At 42.9% G+C, this 21,330-nt stretch overlaps 1 protein-coding gene across 1 annotated transcript in view; it reads right to left on the bottom strand.

Annotated features, from left to right (window-relative positions):
- Positions 1-9,119: 9,119 nt before the first annotated feature.
- The window catches only part of LOC122724426, a 78,640-nt gene continuing 66,429 nt past the window's right edge, over positions 9,120-21,330 (bottom strand). The window contains exons 2-3 of the mRNA XM_043959375.1: positions 10,453-10,823; positions 9,120-9,640 (exon numbers count right to left, since the gene is read on the bottom strand). Coding sequence (XP_043815310.1) covers positions 9,215-9,640; positions 10,453-10,823 — 797 coding nt within the window. The 3' untranslated portion in view covers positions 9,120-9,214. The remainder of the gene's footprint in view (positions 9,641-10,452; positions 10,824-21,330) is intronic.

Below are 21,330 nucleotides of genomic sequence, written 5' to 3'. Positions count from 1 at the left end.
GCAGTGACACTAGGGAAAGCACAAGTCTATCCAGTATATGACAGTACATATCAATACATTACAATTAATCATTTAATTACATCATGTCCACTTTTCTATTACAAACATACATTCATGCATATCCTTCCTCTTTACTCTTGCTGACTTTGACTTCTCACAGCTAATCTCAGAACCTGCAAAACTGGGGTTAAGGGAGTGGGATGAGCTCTAGAGCCCAGTGAGGAGGAACAATAAAACAATTCATTCATTACATGCTCTCATGGAATGCATCACATCACAAACATATCATCTCAAGGATGAACTTGTCACCAATACCCCTCTACTACATGTTACAATATGTCCTGCTGTGCTAAGGAGACTAGGTCATCACCTGGACTTCTCTTATTTCTCTCATATCATAACATGTCCCACTGTGCCAAGGAGACTACGTCATCACCTGGACTTCTCTTATCTGATCTGACAGCCCAGCTGTCTAACTCATAGTACCAGGAGCGACCTGGACTATCCAGGGGCGACCTGGTATGGCTATCTCATGCCATATCTCATATGCTCTCATGGTGTCTCAACTGATATCAAGGGCTATGGATCATTCAACATTCATCCACACAAATATCATCTTATGCAATGCAGCATATTCGTGGATTCTAATGCAACACAACCTAATATAAAACATGGCATTGTATGATGCATGGATCATGCTAAGATATGTCATTTCTCAAGTTAAAACATTAAGTTAGTTCCACTCACCTGTAGCCTCTGCTTGGCTAACTCTGGGCTAACTAGCTCTGGACCAACTCTAACTCTGAAGCAGCTACTACTGCTAAATACCTCGTTTCCTCGGGTCCAACCCTACAATGAAGGACTCAAATGAGGTACCAAACATACTCTATATTACTGCTAAACATCTCCCCAAAACCCCTCTAGAATACCTCAAAACAATCACACTTAGCATACAAAAGAAAAACTAGACAGAACACATTCGGCTGCAGGTTCGGCGGCCGAATGCCCTGTCCAGAGCCGAAACTGGCATACCTGCGGCGGCCGAATCTCCACTTTAGGCGGCCGAAACTTCAAAAACACTCAAGAGCAAGCTGTGGCAGCCTAAGCCACCATGCCAGGGGTTCGGCGGCCGAATCCTCCCTTCGGCGGCCGAACCTGAGTTCATCCAGAACTCAGCTTCGTGCACTACCATCTTCTGCCTATCAACAACTCCTCTCTACGAGCATAACTCAACACCTCAACTTGCACATACTTTGGTATATGCACCAAGGGGTCCAAAACTACCTATTAACCCCAACAAACAGTACACATAACACATAATCATGCATAAACCATTAAATACATCAAAAACTAAACTCTAAAACCTAAACATGCAACTCTACCCTTAACCTCTTTAAAAGCTGTTAAAAAACCATTAAAACAAACTTAACGACTTCCCTTACCTCCTGAAATCAGAAGAGGAACAACCAAACTCAGCAACTCCTCCTCCAAAGCTTCAAACCCTCACAACTCTTCTTTTCTCTCAAAAACGTTCAAAACCTTTTGCAAATGATCAACCCTCTGCATGAGCTGCTTAAAAGCTTGCAGATGAGTCAAGGGAGACGTGGCCTAACCTCTGGTCATGATCTGGAGGTGAACACCTGGCCAAACCACGGACTGAGGAGCATGCACAACTAACCGACCACCTCAGCTTCGGCTGCCGAAACTGCATGCAAAACCATGCAACTTTCGGGGGCCGAACATAACCTTCGGGGGCCGAACATTGGGCACTTTCGGCGGCCGAACTTAACCTTCGGGGGCCGAACATGACAGAAACTCCTTTGGCCAATTCTCCACGAAATTCAACTCGTTTTCTACGCTAAACCTTTAAAACACTTGCAAATATTTTAGAAACCTTTCTCTTACCCGTCCAAAGACCTTTGACATCCTCAAATGCCACCGGACGGTAGGAATTCCGATGTCTGAATCTGCCGGGTATTACATTCTTCCCCCCTTTAAGAACATTCGTCCTCGAATGTTCACACAACAAACACATAGGCAAATAAGCAATTAAGGAAAGTCTAACACTTTCCTCTAAGAAGAGACACAGATATTACTGGAGTCAAACTCCTGGGTTATCTCCAATTCCTGACTCTGCTGACGCTTAACTGCTGAATCTGTGTCTATACTCTACACTGATTGCGTCTCACTGTTTCCAGTACCCAACTGACTTGGTTCTTTCATTTGATTACTGACTTTTCTCTTTTTTTGACTCTTCTCATCTTTTGTCACACTAGTCTGGTTACACTTTGCGTTACTCAACCCAGTCAGAGGAGCCATACCTCTAAGGAAAAACTAGATGCCTTGCCCGCCTTTCTTCTTCTTTCCTATACTGATTTTTGTTTTCTTTAACTCTCTTTCTAACTCTCAATATCTAGTTCCCAATTCTAAGATCTATCGTGGAGGATACACAGCTCCTCCTCGTTGTCTCCACAGAGCATCAATCCTGTGTGGGAACACCTGTCCTTGGTAGTGATTTTGTTCAACTGCTCACAGTCGTTACAAAATCTCAAAGTTTCATCCTTCGTTTCTCACACCGACACTGGAACATTCCAGAGTGAGGTACTAAGTCGAATGTAACCTTTCTCTACCAAGCTTTCCTGTCATACTCTGATCATGCTCTCTCTCTCTCTTTCTGTAGGTGCCATCCTGTCGGGTAGAAGGAAAGAAATGGTTCCGCGTCCAAACACCATTTCTATTCCACACTCTGACTCCCTGACAGATGGTAAACCTGACAGCTCATCTGGGAAACCATCTAGAGACTACGGGTATTGAGGCTAATTCCCCGATCTGACTACTAAACTCACTCACACGAGCTAGAACCCTCTGGTAACCTTTCTTGTGTATCTATGAGCCTGCTGGGCTGACCTCAAACCTCTAGGCACCTATACTCTGTCTCTTCCAAGGACTATTTCTGATCCATCCTAGCCTCTGAACTCTCCTACCTTGTCTCTACAGACACAGGTAGTATAATGAGTAAGTAGCCAATCTGCCCTAGAATGACATCAAATAGTCAACTCTAGAACCATAAGGTCAGCTGGATAGCTTCTACTCACTACAACTCTAAACTGATCTGATTAACTGACTCTGCTTCAGATGGATCATACCCGGGTCCATTAACCCAGAGAAAACACTCTAAGCCTAGAAGTTATCAAACCCACTCTAGTAACAGCTCACTAAGCCACAAGGAAGTAAAAACATGCGGGTTCAAAACAAACAGCATACACATCCGAACATCCACAAGTGAACATACTTGATGTCACTGTGTTCAATGTGATAGCTTCCGACTGAGTCAGGGTGAAGATCCGAGCTAAAGCTAACGGAACTTCCCTCGGGAATTTACTACTGGAAAAGCTAACCCTTTCCTCTGCCTCAATTACCACCTAATCCCAGACTAAACTGAACTTACTCTTAATCTTACTCTTTTCTTTCTTTGTTCTATTCTAGTTTACTTATTCTTCTCTTTTCCTTAAGCTGCTCACTTTCACTTACCCTTTTATTCTTTTCTTACTCTTCTATGTCTTACTCTATTCTCTGCCTTATTTCTTTTCCTTGAGGGCTGCACTCGGAGATGAGAGATCACTCTCCCTATACCTGGATAAAATCCAAGGCTATAGCATCTCATAGCAACACTCTCGAGTATCTTTCCTAGCTTACGAACCACTAGCTATTACTCAGTTGGCTTTTACCATCTCACTTATGCTACTGGTACCATCCTACAGAGAAGACTAGAAATGATGGGTATAAACACCATTCCTATCTCTCATTGAACTCTCTTAGCAGGTGGTAAACTTGATGACTTGTCTGGGTCAAAATCCAAAACTTTTCTTTAACTGCGGGCACTAAAATTGGTTCCCTTCCTACTCTGACGAACTGCTATACTCTCTGACAGAAGCACGAAACCTCTGATAACCTCTCTTAACTAGTTTACGAGGTTAGAGGGCTGATATTACATTTCAGGCATCTCTACACTGTCCCCTCACCATACCACTTGTGAGCCACCCTAATCTCTAAGCCTGACGACTCTGTCTCTGCTATCTCAAGCAAGACTATGAGTAGCTAGCCCATCCACCCCTAGAATGATGTCAATCAATCACTCTAGAACCACTAGGTCAGTTGGAAGGCACCTACTCACAACTAACACTGAACTACCACTGAACTCAACTGGCAGACTACCTCTGCCGCTGATGGATCACACTTGGGTCTATTAACCGAAAGAGGACAGTCTAATCCCTCAAGCACGAAGGAAAACAAAGCATCAGAGTCTCTAAGAGGAGACACATCAAAACATATGGAAGTGAAAAGTATCTGTTACCGCCCTGTCCGATGTGTCAGCCTCCTGCTGCGTCAAAGCGAAGATCCGTGCTGGTACTGACGGACCTTCACCTGGGGAACTTGTGAAAGAAGGAGTGATTCCGCTCCCTCTGCCTCTGCCCTGCGCCATAGCTAGCACTCCTGGCTGAACCACTCTATCTGAGGCTGTCTGATGGGACTGTGTTATCAATGTCACAGTGGAACACTCACGTGCTATGTGTCCCTCCTGTCCACACCTGAAACATGCTGTTGTCCCCACTAGACAGACTCCCTTGTGCATCCTACCGCACCTCGTACATCTAAACCTGTTCCAACCAGAACTTGAGCCATCACTAAAACCCATACTAGACTTGAATCTGTTCCAAAACTCTTTTTTCTTTGACCCTTTCAGGCCTCTCACTTTCTTTTTCTTCGTTGCAGCAGCCTTACCCAAAGGGAAACGATCACTATTCTCTGGGTCAGTTTCTATACTCATGTTTTCTGTCTGCCCTGGCTGCTCACAGTCACTCTCTTTATGCTCCCTTGCCCTATCTGGAAATGCCCATCCTGCAAACTCTGTAGCAAACTGCTCCCAGGATAAGCTTTCTATCCTCGGGTTTACATATTGGGTGAACCATTCTCTCGCTTTTTCACATTTCAATGTGACCCCTGCCATCTGAATGGCTCTACTCTCACTGGCTCCCAACTCATCAGTTATTAGCTTAACCATTCTAAGATACTCAATAGGGTCATCACCAGTCTCAAATCTGGGAACATCTAACCTCAAATAGTCTGTCATTTGCACCATACTTCCTCCAGGTGAATTAGGCCTAGGTCTTTGGACAACTGGGGCTACTGGTTCTACTGGTGGTGGTGGTGGAGGAGGTGCAACATTTCCTGGATTAAGGTTGACTGTACCTGGATAACCATAACCAAAGAAAGATGGAAACATAGCATACTGTGGATGTAACGGTGGATATGGCGGGTAAAAAGAAGGATAAGGCATCAAGGGAGGATATGGGTTATAACTAGGGAAACTCACTGTACCACCCATCGGATACCCTGACCCCCACGGGTAGGACGGATACTGAGGTGGAACGAATCTCGAGGCCTGAGTGCCTCCTTGGGACTCACCCACATCTCCTCCTAACCTAGTCATGCCAAAGCTACCATCTCTGCTCTGCTCATCCTCCTCTACGACTCTCACAAACCCTGACATACCACTCTGAACAACTCCCCTTCTACTCGCATCAACAGACCTCCTAGGGTCCCTTGATGTACCTTCTCTGCTTAAACTATCTGACATTGCCCTTTGCAGAACATGGAGATGAGCATCCATGTCCTCATCCTCCGGCGGAGCTCCATTCAATCTCATAGATCGACGAGTTCCTCTCATCCTGCCTCTGAAAAGCACAACATCACACAAAACATCAAATGATCCATGTGAAAACACATGAATCCTCAACACATATAGCTAACATATCAATAATGCACATGCATCTTATCATGGCATTTCACATCAGCATGCAAAATAGGACTACACATCTTATCCTAGTGGACATGATTGTACCTATTGTGCTTTCCTTCCTATACAAGACAACACCTCTTTCCGATGTGGGAGATCTCAACACACCGTACTCTTGAGGCCCTATGCTCTGATACCAATCTGTAACGACCCGGAAACCGGTACCCCTCTGTAACGGCCCGAACCATCACTGGCACTAGGATCCAGATCGGCTTAAGGCCGCCGGGACCCGTAGTAAGCCGACTATACTCTCTGTGTACCTGATAAATCCCATACATGATATAAAACGACTTAACAATCCTGTAAAACTCTGTAGGCTTAACTACTGCTACTCAGATATGTTAATCTGAAAGGGCCCTCAGGGCCTATACCAGGGACTACCATCTCTGTGGTTCAAGGGATTGAAACCCTTTTCATCTGTAACACAATCCACTGGTATCTCATCAAAGCCATACATAAAGCCTACTCACACATTTCTCATCAAGAAACGTAAAACAGGATTCATGTACAAAGGGATTAATCATACATTACACTATAGCAGTGACACTAGGGAAAGCACAAGTCTATCCAGTATATGACAGTACATATCAATACATTACAATTAATCATTTAATTACATCATGTCCACTTTTCTATTACAAACATACATTCATGCATATCCTTCCTCTTTACTCTTGCTGACTTTGACTTCTCACAGCTAATCTCAGAACCTGCAAAACTGGGGTTAAGGGAGTGGGATGAGCTCTAGAGCCCAGTGAGGAGGAACAATAAAACAATTCATTCATTACATGCTCTCATGGAATGCATCACATCACAAACATATCATCTCAAGGATGAACTTGTCACCAATAGCCCTCTACTACATGTTACAATATGTCCTGCTGTGCCAAGGAGACTAGGTCATCACCTGGACTTCTCTTATTTCTCTCATATCATAACATGTCCCACTGTGCCAAGGAGACTACGTCATCACCTGGACTTCTCTTATCTGATCTGACAGCCCAGCTGTCTAACTCATAGTACCAGGAGCGACCTGGACTATCCAGGGACGACCTGGTATGGCTATCTCATGCCATATCTCATATGCTCTCATGGTGTCTCAACTGATATCAAGGGCTATGGATCATTCAACATTCATCCACACAAATATCATCTTATGCAATGCAGCATATTCGTGGATTCTAATGCAACACAACCTAATATAAAACATGGCATTGTATGATGCATGGATCATGCTAAGATATGTCATTTCTCAAGTTAAAACATTAAGTTAGTTCCACTCACCTGTAGCCTCTGCTTGGCTAACTCTGGGCTAACTAGCTCTGGACCAACTCTAACTCTGAAGCAGCTACTACTGCTAAATACCTCGTTTCCTCGGGTCCAACCCTACAATGAAGGACTCAAATGAGGTACCAAACATACTCTATATTACTGCTAAACATCTCCCCAAAACCCCTCTAGAATACCTCAAAACAATCACACTTAGCATACAAAAGAAAAACTAGACAGAACACATTCGGCTGCAGGTTCGGCGGCCGAATGCCCTGTCCAGAGCCGAAACTGGCATACCTGCGGCGGCCGAATCTCCACTTTAGGCGGCCGAAACTTCAAAAACACTCAAGAGCAAGCTGTGGCAGCCTAAGCCACCATGCCAGGGGTTCGGCGGCCGAATCCTCCCTTCGGCGGCCGAACCTGAGTTCATCCAGAACTCAGCTTCGTGCACTACCATCTTCTGCCTATCAACAACTCCTCTCTACGAGCATAACTCAACACCTCAACTTGCACATACTTTGGTATATGCACCAAGGGGTCCAAAACTACCTATTAACCCCAACAAACAGTACACATAACACATAATCATGCATAAACCATTAAATACATCAAAAACTAAACTCTAAAACCTAAACATGCAACTCTACCCTTAACCTCTTTAAAAGCTGTTAAAAAACCATTAAAACAAACTTAACGACTTCCCTTACCTCCTGAAATCAGAAGAGGAACAACCAAACTCAGCAACTCCTCCTCCAAAGCTTCAAACCCTCACAACTCTTCTTTTCTCTCAAAAACGTTCAAAACCTTTTGCAAATGATCAACCCTCTGCATGAGCTGCTTAAAAGCTTGCAGATGAGTCAAGGGAGACGTGGCCTAACCTCTGGTCATGATCTGGAGGTGAACACCTGGCCAAACCACGGACTGAGGAGCATGCACAACTAACCGACCACCTCAGCTTCGGCTGCCGAAACTGCATGTAAAACCATGCAACTTTCGGGGGCCGAACATAACCTTCGGGGGCCGAACATTGGGCACTTTCGGCGGCCGAACTTAACCTTCGGGGGCCGAACATCACTACAAAAAAACAGTGATTTAGCGACCAAAATTTTGGTCGCTAAAAAGACAGATTTGGTCGCTATTACGAAATAGCGACCATTTAGCGACCAAAAAAATTGGTCAGTGTTTGGCCAGTCGCTAATTGATTTGCGACAATTTGAAAATTGGTCGCTAAAATAGCGACCATTCAGCGACCATTTTTTGGTCGCTAATTTGGTGTCCATGGTTGAAAATCAGTCGTCAAAATTTGGTCGCTACATGGTCGCTGATTTGGTCGCTATAATTTGGTCGCTAAATAGTCGCTGATTTGGTCGTTATACGTTGGTCGCTAAATGGTCGCTGATGTGGTCGCTATAATGTGGTCGCTAAATGGTCGCTGTTTCGGTCGCTAATTTGGTCGCTATTTCGTTGTTATTTGATCGCCTCAAGGAAGAGTATTTAGTCGCTGTATGGAAGTAAATTGGTCGTTAATTTTTGGTCGCGAAATGGTCGCCATTTTGGTCGCTAATTTGGTCGCTATTTCGTTGTTATTTGATCACCTCAAGGAAGAACATTTAGTCGTTGTGTGGAAGTAAATTGGTCGTTAATTTTTGGTCGCGAAGTGGTCGCTATTTTGGTCGCTATTTCTTGAGAATTTAGTCATTAATCTTTAATCGCAAAATGGTCGCTGTTTTGATCGCTATTTCGTCGCAAATTAATAGTAAAATCAAATATATATTTAGATTTTAATTTGCTTATGTGGCTGATTAATCACTAATAAATACTTTTAAATCTGATTCATATCATTTTTCCAATAAATTCATAAACCTGCTGAAATATCAATATGTACACACATTCCAATACATAAAACATCAAAGATAATATATAAACATCAACTTCATTTCATAATTGTGCAATCTAAAAATCCAAAACATTACTATAGTTCAAGACTAAAAAACTTAAAATATCTCAAAATACATAATTAATCCAAATAGTATCAAATTCATATCATAAAATATATTATTAAAGTCAGTGAGAAATGATATCATGCTAATCTATATGTGAATCACCAGGGGATCTTTGAGCTGGAGGCATATCAGATGTTGATGGCATCAATGAGGAAGACTGCTGTCCCATCCTCGTTGCCTGTAGTTCATCACGCATTTGAGCTATTATCTGATTTTGGTCTTCTACAAGTTTCTGCAAACTATTATACTTCTCATCAAACTTTGCTTCAATTTCCTTCTTCCATTCTGGTGATTGTGATGATGGAACATCTGTTGTTTTTCCCACAGTTCCTGTTTGAGAGAAGGCAGAAGATGCAGCACTACCTAAACCATAAACTCGACTTCCTTGCCATCCTCCTGCTGCAGCAATGAACAATTGATCCTCATTAATATTTCCTCCATCTCCTTCCACATGATCTGATCCCACATTCTGGCTTGAATGTTGTTCTTTTAGCTTCAAATAATTTTCCTAGAAAATCACAGAATAACAGTTCAATTTGAATACTAAAGTAAGGAATAATGGTAATACCTACAAGATATGACAATTATAATACCTGCAAGATATCACATTTACAATACTTGCAAGATATCATAATAGAAAAATCAATCACACAACTGAGAATCATAAACAATTTCCTTGTGAGAATCACCTAGATATCAGAATCATACTTGCAACTGAAAATCAATCAACAACTCATAATCAATCACACAACTGAGAATCATAAACAATTTCCTTATGAGAATCACCTAGATATCATAATCATACTTGTAACCGAAAATCAATCACACAACTCAAAATCAATCAACAACTAAAAATCAATCACACAACTGAGAATCTTGAACAATTTCCTTGTGAGAATCACCTAGATATCAGAATCATACTTGCAATTGAAAATCAATCACACAACTCAAAATCAAACATCAATCACACAACTCAAAATCAATCACACAACTGAGAATCTTAAACAATTTCCTTGTGAGAATCACCTAGATATCATAATCATACTTGCAACCGAAAATCAATCACACAACTCAAAATCAATCAACAACTCAAAATCAATCAACAACTCAAAATCAATCACACAATTGAGAATCATAAACAATTTCCTTGTGAGAATCACCTAGATATCATAATCATACTTGCAACTGAAAATCAATTACACAACTCAAAATCAATCAACAACTCAATCAATAACACAACTAAAAGTCAATCACATAGACATCAAAATCATACTTGCAAGATATTACTTAGAAAGACAACTTGTTTATATAGAAACTTACATAAACAAGTTCAGCTCGTTTATCAACAAATTTGTTGCGATCACTCTTCTTTGTATGGGTGTGGACAAACAACTCAGCTGCTGTTGGAGGAACTTTGTCTGTCTTAGCATTTTGTATGCGTCTTGCATGCTCCTCATGTGTTATGGACCCACCTGTATGTGTAGAAGGACCAGCTCCTGCACCTCCCTTCTCTGTTAGGCGGTTCTTTGAGTACTTCACTGACTTTGCTACATACTCTGGAGTACTCCAATCTAAATTCCATTTATCCCAGACTTCATTTGATATATAAGCACTCCTCTTTTTTTTCTTCTTTTTATTTGTCAGAAAGTCTTTGTATCGGGTAGCTGCTTTTTTATTCCATGCCTTCCTCACTATGATTTTAATTACAGTCAATCAGTGAAGTGTTGTTGTTCACAACAGTAGCTCAGACTGCATTTGCAGTAAGTGCTGCTGTGCATAGTGCACTGCCTGCAAGTGCATTGCTGGGAATTACCTTTTCCCAGCGAGAAAATCGTTTACCGGGTGAAGTCAATCCGTTGCCTCACATTCAAGTGTTTGGAGATAGTGAGTTTGTCTTAAAAATTTGGCAGAACGCCTTCAAAAAGAGAAGAAGACAAACTAGAGACCCTAAAGCAGCCCATACCAATCTCATGCACTCCAAATTCACAACAACAAAAACACAACTTCAGGCGGAGGTAAAATACTCATTGACTTTTCTGTAATATCCAACTAAATTTTTGTATTTATATTTTTATTTTTGACGGAATCTACATTAAAACTATATGTAATTATGCATTCTTTATAAAAAATATATATATATTTATCATAATAATTATGAAGATTAATTAATCAAATGTTAATTAGGTTGAATGTTGTTGGTGTACTATCCTCTTAATTAGGTTGCTGCTTTAGAAATAAGGGTTGGAGACTTTTACTACTTTTTATGATTTAAGAAATCTAATGTAAGTAGTTGAAAGTACTGTTTCTTGTCTTAGCTTTTGGATTTTTGTACTACCTGTTAAACTTTTATCCGTAAATTAGATTGGTTCAATTTATTTTAATATTATTTTTAATTTGAGATTTTTATGATTTAAATTTAAATTTATTAAATTAATTATTTATATATTTTAATCAAATCAAATTAAATTAGGCTAATTTCACAAATTATGCAGTCTTGTATAGTGTTTTTTATCAATCAAGATTTTGCAATTGCGGGATATTCTATGTTGCTATAATGTACTTGTAGATGAAAGAAAGAACTCAACAAATTGCATCATTAATTGAAAAATAAACATGATAATATCATCTCTGGAAATAAAAAAAAGAACTCCATGAAAACTTGCAAAATAAAAAGCATAACATATTTAAGTTGAATTATCAGCATTGCTAAATAATAAAATTTGTCATAAGGAAAGAACTCACAAATATTGAAGCTCTGACAAGTTTCCTAGTTCCCCTGGAATTAGGCCACTTAAGTAGTTACCCTGCAAGTATCTGTAGAAGACATATTTACAATTCACTTTGCAACCATTTAAAAGAAAAAAATGTAAATAAGATATTTGTAGAAGACATATTTATCTTGAAGTTTCTGGTGGCTCTCACATTTTACAGTCACTTCTTTGTGCTTACCTGGATTCTTTCTAACTGGAAGAGAATATTATAAAGGAAATGAGGGAAGTGGGACATAGACACACAGTTGCTTTATTAAAGAAAAGAGTATTTTCTAAGAGCTTAAAAGGAAGCATATATTAATTTGTGGTGGGAACTGTTTTCTTCTTGCACAGATTCTCGCTTGGGGAAAGGAGAACCACAGAAAGCAGAGTGGCAACTTGTCATTCATTGCCTTTAGCTGAATTCAGCCTTCAGGTAGCCAAGCAGCAGGCGAAGAACTCAATTTTTGTGGTAATATATAAATGAAAAAGAACCCACTTTGCAGTAAAAATGTTTCTTTCTTTTCCTTTGATTAATTAACCTAGCCATTCACTATGTATTCTAGGGTTTCACCAAGAGTCAAGTTTTAACTTTTTTAGCTTCTCAGCAATTAATTTCAATTCTAGTATTATCCCCTATTTCCTTCTTTTAAATGGGATCTTTCCCAAGTGGAATTTTTCTCAAGGGGAATCAAATCTAAGCAAGGACACAAAAGTATCATATCTAAGCAGACAACAACAACACTCTTGTACCTTTTCTTTCTGATATCCACTATGATAATAATGAAGGAATTAAAGTTATTAAATCATAAAGATATCCACTATACTGGGGGATCAAAGAAAAATCAAATTAGAGATCATGAAGAGATATGGAAAGATAGAGGGAAAATTGAAGACCTCATCATCTAGCTTTTCCCAAGTCTTCTACTTTCAATGATACATCTAGGTATTTTGGTGGTGTCCTAAAGTACATCGTAAAAAACAAAAATAAAAAAAAAAATAAAAAAGCAATGGGGCTTCAGCTTTCCCTTTCCCCAGCCTTGTACAGCCACAAACATCTTAATCTCACGTTTTCTCTAAATTGCAATTTAAGAAAAGGACCTAAAAAAGTTTGGATCTTTTGCCTAAAAGAGAAGGAAAATGTAACGCCCCGGAAATCCGGACCGCTACCGGCGCTAGGATTCAGGTCGGCTTAAGGCCGCCGGAACCCGTAGCAAGCCTACATACATCCTGTTTACCTGTTTAATCCCATACATGATCAACAAACATACATAAGAATTAAAAACTTTTCTTTTTCTTCATCCACCAAACTCAACCTGTGCATGCACTATATTCATCATATACATAAACATTAATCCCTCTGTGGGATTTCATCAAAGCCTCAATGGGCAATATATATCCTGTGTTGAGTTGGTTCACATATACATCATAAAATAAGATCATGTACATACCAAGGGATTAACATATACTATGGTCAAGCACAACTCTATCCTCAATAACATAATTACATAAATATAACTGTTCAAAACTTTACATTACATTCTTATCATTTGTCATGTCCACATACTCTAGCTATTACATACATATGACTTTTCTCTTCTTTTCTTCTCTATCAATCCCGTACCTGCAAACCTGGGGTTAGGGGAGAGGGGTGAGCTAAAAGCCCAGTGAGCAGAAACTAAAAACATTATATTAAAATTCATGCTTTCATGGAATGCATCATATCACAAACAATTCACATCAAGGGTGAACCTGTCACCAATTAGTCCCAACATAGTCTCGTGCCAGGCCGTAGCATGGGGTCCTGGTCTTCCTGTCATAACATACATAAAGTCTCGTGCCAGGCCGTAGCATGGGGTCCTGGTCTTCCTGTCATAACATATATAAAGCCTCGTGCCAGGCCGTAGCATGGGGTCCTGGTCTTCCTGTCATACATACATAAAGTCTCGTGCCAGGCCGTAGCATGGGGTCCTGGTCTTCCTGTCATACATACATAAAGTCTCGTGCCAGGCCGTAGCATGGGGTCCTGGTCTTCCTGTCATAACATATATAAAGTCTCGTGGACTAATTGGATCATACAGCATTCACCCACAACCACAAAATAAAATGCAATGCGACATATTCGTGAACTAATGCAATCAGCCTATTACATGTCATCATGATGCATGAAACATGCTCAAAACATTTAATTGCTTGATTTAAAACATTAAGCTTGTTTCCACTCACCTCTGGCTAGCTCTGACCAGACACTGAAGCAGCTCACTCACTGCTGGGGTCCTCGGTTCCTCGGGTCCGAACCTACACAGGTGGACTCCAATGAGGGACCAAACATATATAAACACAACTCTAATATATCCCCCAAAAACCCCCTAAAACATCATGAAAACATCACAGAAAATATGCATGAAATGGCTGAACAGGGCACCTTCGGCGGCACCTTCGGCGGCCGAAAGCCCCAGACAGAGACGAAACTCAGCTAGGTTCGGCAGCACCTTCGGCGGCCGAAAGTGCCAGACAGAGACGAAAGTCTCTTTTCGGGGGCACCTTCGGCAGCCGAAAGCTGCCTCCACAAGGGGGGGTTCGGCGGCCGAAACTCCCTTCGGCTGCCGAACCTGGTTTCTGCCAAACGGCAGAAACTTGGTTCGAATGAACCTCCTGCCTCCCAAAACCATAAATCATGCATATTTCTCAACTAAAACACACATACAAGTTCCTAGGGGCCTCAAACATGCATATACCCCATCTACAACACTTCATTCACACACAAACAAGCTACATTGCTCAAAAATCACAACTTAAACCCATAAACCTACACATGAACTAAACATGCCTTTAATCCCCAAAGATCTTCATAAAACTTGTGTCAAGCATAAAAAGAGTTCAAGATCGACCCTTACCTCTTGAAGATCGAGAGTAGAGGCGATCTAACTTGGAGTTGGAAGAGATTTAGCTCCTTGGGTCTCCAAGCTCAAAACTTGCTCAAAACTCGATTCAAAAGCTTAAAAACTTCAAAGCAAGATGAAAACTTGTTAAAACCATGAAAGATCTAGAGGAAACACTCAAGATCGAGGGAGGAACGGTGGAGACTCACCTTGGCCGACAATGGGAGAGAAAAAGCTCGCCCGTGCGGACCAAGGGGACCCTTTTATAGTGGCTGGCCAGGCCACGTTCGGGGGCCGAATGTGCCTCCGCATCCATGCAATGTTCGGCGGCCGAACATAAGGTTCGGCGGCCGAACCTGCACTTCCCTCACTTAGACTTTCGGGGGCCTAACGTGCCTCCCAAAGTCCATGCATGTTCGGCGGCCGAAAGTGAGTTTCGGCGGCCGAACCTGGGTTTTTCCTTAAAGAATTTTCATGCAAAAAACTTATTTAAAATCATACTTAAAACATTAAAATACATGAAAACATTTTATAAAAACATGCTTTTACCCTTCTAGAGGTTTCCGACACCCAAATTCCACCGGACGGTAGGAATTCCGATACCGGAGTCTAGCCGGGTATTACATTCTCCCCCCCTTAAGAACATTCGTCCCCGAATGTTCCTCAACTAGTACATGCATAGCGAAACAAACATAACATACACACATATAGCACATGGAACACATCTCAACTAACCTTAGAAGAGGTGGGGGTACTGCTGGAGCATGGACTCCCGGGTCTCCCAAGTGCATTCTTCCAAATTGTGGTGGTTCCAAAGGACTTTCACCATCGGGATTTCCTTGTTCCTCAACTTTCTGATCTGAGTGTCAAGAATCCGCACTGGCTGTTCAACATAAGTGAGATCCTCTTGGATCTCCACATCAGGCTCGCTAAGAACCTTGCCCGGATCTGACACGAACTTCCTCAACATGGAAACATGGAAAACCGGATGGATTCTCTCCATAGAAGCAGGCAAGTCCAGCTTGTACGATACATTCCCAATCCTTTGCAGGACTTCAAAGGGTCCAATGTACCGCGGAGCTAGCTTACCCTTCTTACCAAATCGAACCACCCCTTTCATCGGAGACACCTTGAGCAATACTAGATCCCCCTCCTGAAACTCTACCTGTTTCCTGCGGATGTCTGCATAACTTTTCTGCCTGCTGGTGGCAGTCTTTATCCTTTCTCTGATAATGGGCACCACCCTGCTGGTGATCTCAACAAGCTCAGGCCCTGCTAAGGACCTCTCTCCAACCTCTTCCCAGCAAACGGGTGACCTGCACTTCCTCCCATACAAAGCTTCATATGGAGCCATCCCTATGCTAGCATGATAGCTGTTATTGTAGGCAAACTCCACCAAAGGTAGATGTTGCTTCCAAGAACCGCCAAAATCTAGCACACACATTCTGAGCATATCTTCTATGGTCTGGATGGTCCTCTCTGACTGTCCGTCTGTCTGTGGATGGAAGGCAGTGCTAAAATCCAACCTAGTACCCATAGCACTCTGCAGACTCCGCCAAAACCTGGAGGTAAACTGGGGCCCTCTATCTGACACTATAGATACCGGAACCCCATGTAGTCTGACAATCTCCTCAACATACACCTGCGCTAACTTATCCACAGAGTAGTTGCTCCTAACTGGAATGAAGTGAGCAGATTTGGTGAGTCTGTCCACAATCACCCATATGGAGTCTAGTCTGTTGGATGTTGCCGGTAACCCCACTACAAAGTCCATAGCTATGTTCTCCCATTTCCATTCTGGAATAGGTAGCGGGTTAAGCATTCCAGCCGGCTTCTGATGTTCCAGCTTCACCCTCTGACATATTTCGCAGGCTGACACGAATTGTGCCACTTCCCTCTTCATAGCTGGCCACCAATAAACCTTCTTTAGATCTTGATACATCTTGGTGGCTCCAGGGTGAATGCTGTATCTTGCATTATGAGCCTCTCTCATAATGTCTCCTTTAAGCCCGATGTCATCTGGTACACATAGTCTGTTCCCATAGCGGAGGATCCCCTTATCATCGAATCTGAACTCACTATCTTTGCCTGACTGAACAGTCCTGGCAATCTTCACTAACTCTGGGTCCTCGTGCTGTTTCTGAGCCACCTGCTCCAGAAACACGGGGGTTACTTTCATCTGTGCAATCAAAGCACCTGTACCAGACAACTCCATCTGTAGACCCTCCTCAATGAGCTTATAAAATTCCTTCACCACCGGTCTCCTCTCTGCCGTGATGTGGGATAGACTGCCAAGTGATTTCCGGCTTAAGGCATCAGCTACTACATTAGCCTTACCCGGATGGTACTGTATCTTACAATCATAGTCACTGAGCAGTTCCACCCATCTCCTCTGCCTCAAGTTCAAATCTCTCTGACTCAAGATGTGCTGCAGGCTCTTATGATCTGTGAAGATCTCACATTTTACCCCATAGAGGTAATGCCTCCACATCTTGAGGGCAAAGATAACCGCTGCCATCTCCAGATCGTGTGTGGGGTAATTCATCTCATGCCTCTTTAGCTGTCTTGAAGCATAAGCGATCACCCTACCATTCTGCATCAACACACAACCCAAGCCTACTCTGGATGCATCACAGAATACTGTGAAGTCCTCATTGCTGGTTGGCAGAGCTAACACTGGTGCTGAAGTCAACCTCTTCTTGAGCTCCTCAAAGCTTTCTTCACATCGATCGGTCCACTCGAACCTCTGATTCTTTCTGGTCAATCTGGTTAAAGGAGCTGCAATTTTGGAGAAGTCCTGTACGAACCTCCTGTAATAACCAGCCAAACCCAAGAAACTTCTGACCTCTGTCACTGTGGTGGGTCTGGGCCAGTTAGTCACAGCCTCTACTTTCTTGGGGTCTACCTCTATTCCATTCTCTGACACTATATGCCCCAAGAATGATATGCTCCTTAACCAGAACTCACACTTGGAGAACTTGGCATACAAGCCATGTTCCCTCAAGGTCTGTAAAACAATCCTCAGATGATGGGCATGCTCCTCTGCATTCCTGGAATACACTAGGATATCATCTATGAAGACAATAACGAAGTGATCCAGGTATGGTCTGAATATTCTGTTCATGAGGTCCATGAATGCTGCAGGGGCGTTAGTTAACCCGAACGGCATCACAAGGAACTCAAAATGCCCATATCTGGTCCTGAAAGCTGTCTTTGGTACATCCTCTTCCCTGATCCGCAACTGATGGTACCCCGATCTCAGATCTATTTTGGAGAAACAACCCGCTCCTGCTAGCTGGTCGAATAGATCGTCGATCCTTGGCAATGGGTACTTATTCTTGATGGTGACTTTGTTCAACTGCCTGTAGTCGATACAAAGCCTGAGGGATCCATCCTTTTTCTTCACAAGGAGTACTGGAGCACCCCAAGGTGAGGTACTCGGTCGGATGAAACCCTTGTCTACCAGTTCCTGCAACTGTTCTTTTAACTCTTTCATCTCGGCTGGTGCCATCCTGTAGGGAGGGATAGAGATCGGTCTGGTACCAGGCATTAACTCAATTTCGAACTCTATCTCCCTAGCAGGTGGTAACCCTGGCAGCTCGTCTGGGAAAACATCTAAGAACTCACTCACCACAGGCACTGAGGCGGGCTCTCTAACATGACTATCCAACTCCCTCACATGAGCTAGAAACCCCTGACATCCCCTCCTAAGCAACCTACGAGCCTGAAGAGCTGAAATTAGACCTCTAGGTGTACCCCTCTTGTCTCCTCTGAAGACGACCTCTGACCCATCCTGACATCTGAACTTAACTACTTTGTCCCTGCAGTCCAAGGTAGCACCATGGGTAGATAGCCAATCCATCCCTAGAATGACGTCAAAGTCTGTCAAATCTAGAACCACAAGGTCGGCGGACAAGCATCTTCCCTCTATAAAAACTGGACTACACTGGCAGACTGACTCTGCAACTGACGGGTCACACTTGGGTCCACTGACCCATAGGGGACACTCTAACTCAGAGACCATCAATCCTAACCTCTGAACGGCTCTCGGTGCAATAAAAGAGTGAGATGCACCCGGGTCCATTAATGCATACACATCAGAACACCCAATGATGAGATTACCTGACACCACGGTGTTGGATGTGTTAGCCTCCTGCTGCGTCATGGTGAAGATCCTGGCTGGAGCTGATGGACCTTCACCTCTGAATCCTGCTGAGGAAGAAGCTGACCCTCTCCCTCTGCCTCTGCCACTGGCCTGTGTAGCAGCTGGAGCTACTGGCTGTGCCACACTTCCTGAAGCTGTCTGCTGTGTCTGTGCCGTAGGAACTGCTTTAGGGCATTGCCATGACATATGCCCCTCTTGCCCACATCTGTAGCAGGTCGTCGTCCCATACCGGCATAAACCCCTGTGTGGTCTACCACACTTCGCACAAGCTGCATTATCTGCCCCAGAACTAGAACTACTGCCAAATCCCAGACTAGACTTGACCTTGTTCCAGAACTTATTCTTCTTACCCTTGGGCTTACCCCATCTCTTACTGCCTGAAGCTGCTGCACTCAAGGTAGAGGGATCTAACCTTCCCCCTCCCGGAGTTTTAGAACCAGAAGCTTGTGCCACTGTCTGTTTGACTGTCCCCTGAACGATGGCACTAGCCTCCATTCTCCTAGCCATGTCTACTATGGCGTGAAAACTCTCTCTATCTGCTGACTGTACCAAGGAGGAATACCTGGGATGGAGCTTCATGATATACCTCCTCGACTTCTTCTGGTCTGTGCTAAGGTCTTGCCCAGCAAAAGGCAGCAACTCCATAAACCTGTCAGTATACTCGTCTACACTCATGTCATCGGTTTGCCTCAACTGCTCGAATTCTATCATCTTCAATTCCCTTGAACTATCAGGGAAAGCCCATCCTGCAAATTCATTAGCGAACTCCTCCCATGATAGGCTATCCACCCTCGGCTTCACATAGTTTTTGAACCATTCACGGGCCTTTTTGCATTTCAAGGTGAAACCAGCCATCTGAATGGCTCTACTATCATCGGCCCCAATCTCCTCTGTGATCATCTTGACCTTCTCCAAATACACAAACGGGTCATCACCTGACTCAAACTGGGGAGCACCCAACTTCATGTAATCTGTCATTTTAGCCTTACTTCCCCCAGATGAGCTAGGCTGAGGTATCTGGGTATCTGGGCATGTAGGTGCTGGTGGTGGTGGAGGTACAGCATCCCCTGAGGTAGGGTTTGCTGGATTTGGATAGTATGGTGGAGGTGGGTACACTGGGTACTGTGGATATGGTGGGTAGTATGGTGGGTATGGCATCTGTGTGGGGTAGGGGTTAAAACTAGGGTAATCCGATGTACCTCCCATCGAATACCCGGGATTTTGGGTGTAGGGCGGATAGTGAGGTGGCTGAACAAATCCCGAGGCCTGAGTGCCTCCTTGGGATTCCCCCATACCCTCTTCTGACATACTGACGCCCAAACTGCCATCCCTCCTTTGATCAACATCCATCTGATCCCCCATATCTTCTGACATACCTCCCTGCACTGTTCCTCTGACTGATCTGCTTCTTCCCAGATCTAAAGACCTTCTAGGGTCTCTCACTGCTCGGTCCCTGTTGGACCTACTTGACATTGCCCTAGGCAATGTTGAAGGACGGGCATCAGTGCCCTCGTCCTGAGGTGGTATTCCAGTCAATCATGCAGATCGACGGGTTCCTCTCATCCTGTTTTCTGAGAAACAGTAAACATCACATAAACATCAGCATTAAATGGTTCATGTCGGCAAACATGAACCTATCAGCTACATTACACACATAGCATAACATCATGGCATACCATACAATCATACAAGACAGGACTCCACATCCTATCCTAGTGGACATGATTTTTGCCTATTGTGCTTGACCTTCTATAACATCTATGAGCCCGACACTCTAGGTCCGACCATATGAACCTAGGGCTCTGATACCACTCTGTAACGCCCCGGAAATCCGGACCGCTACCGGCGCTAGGATTCAGGTCGGCTTAAGGCCGCCGGAACCCGTAGCAAGCCTACATACATCCTGTTTACCTGTTTAATCCCATACATGATCAACAAACATACATAAGAATTAAAAACTTTTCTTTTTCTTCATCCACCAAACTCAACCTGTGCATGCACTATATTCATCATATACATAAACATTAATCCCTCTGTGGGATTTCATCAAAGCCTCAATGGGCAATATATATCCTGTGTTGAGTTGGTTCACATATACATCATAAAATAAGATCATGTACATACCAAGGGATTAACATATACTATGGTCAAGCACAACTCTATCCTCAATAACATAATTACATAAATATAACTGTTTAAAACTTTACATTACATTCTTATCATTTGTCATGTCCACATACTCTAGCTATTACATACATATGACTTTTCTCTTCTTTTCTTCTCTATCAATCCCGTACCTGCAAACCTGGGGTTAGGGGAGAGGGGTGAGCTAAAAGCCCAGTGAGCAGAAACTAAAAACATTATATTAAAATTCATGCTTTCATGGAATGCATCATATCAC

Source organism: Manihot esculenta, chromosome 8, assembly GCF_001659605.2.
Source record: "Manihot esculenta cultivar AM560-2 chromosome 8, M.esculenta_v8, whole genome shotgun sequence".
NCBI classification, from domain to species: Eukaryota; Viridiplantae; Streptophyta; class Magnoliopsida; order Malpighiales; family Euphorbiaceae; genus Manihot; species Manihot esculenta.
Note: the sequence above shows the minus strand (reverse complement) of the source record. Positions and strands in the feature narration are given on the sequence as shown.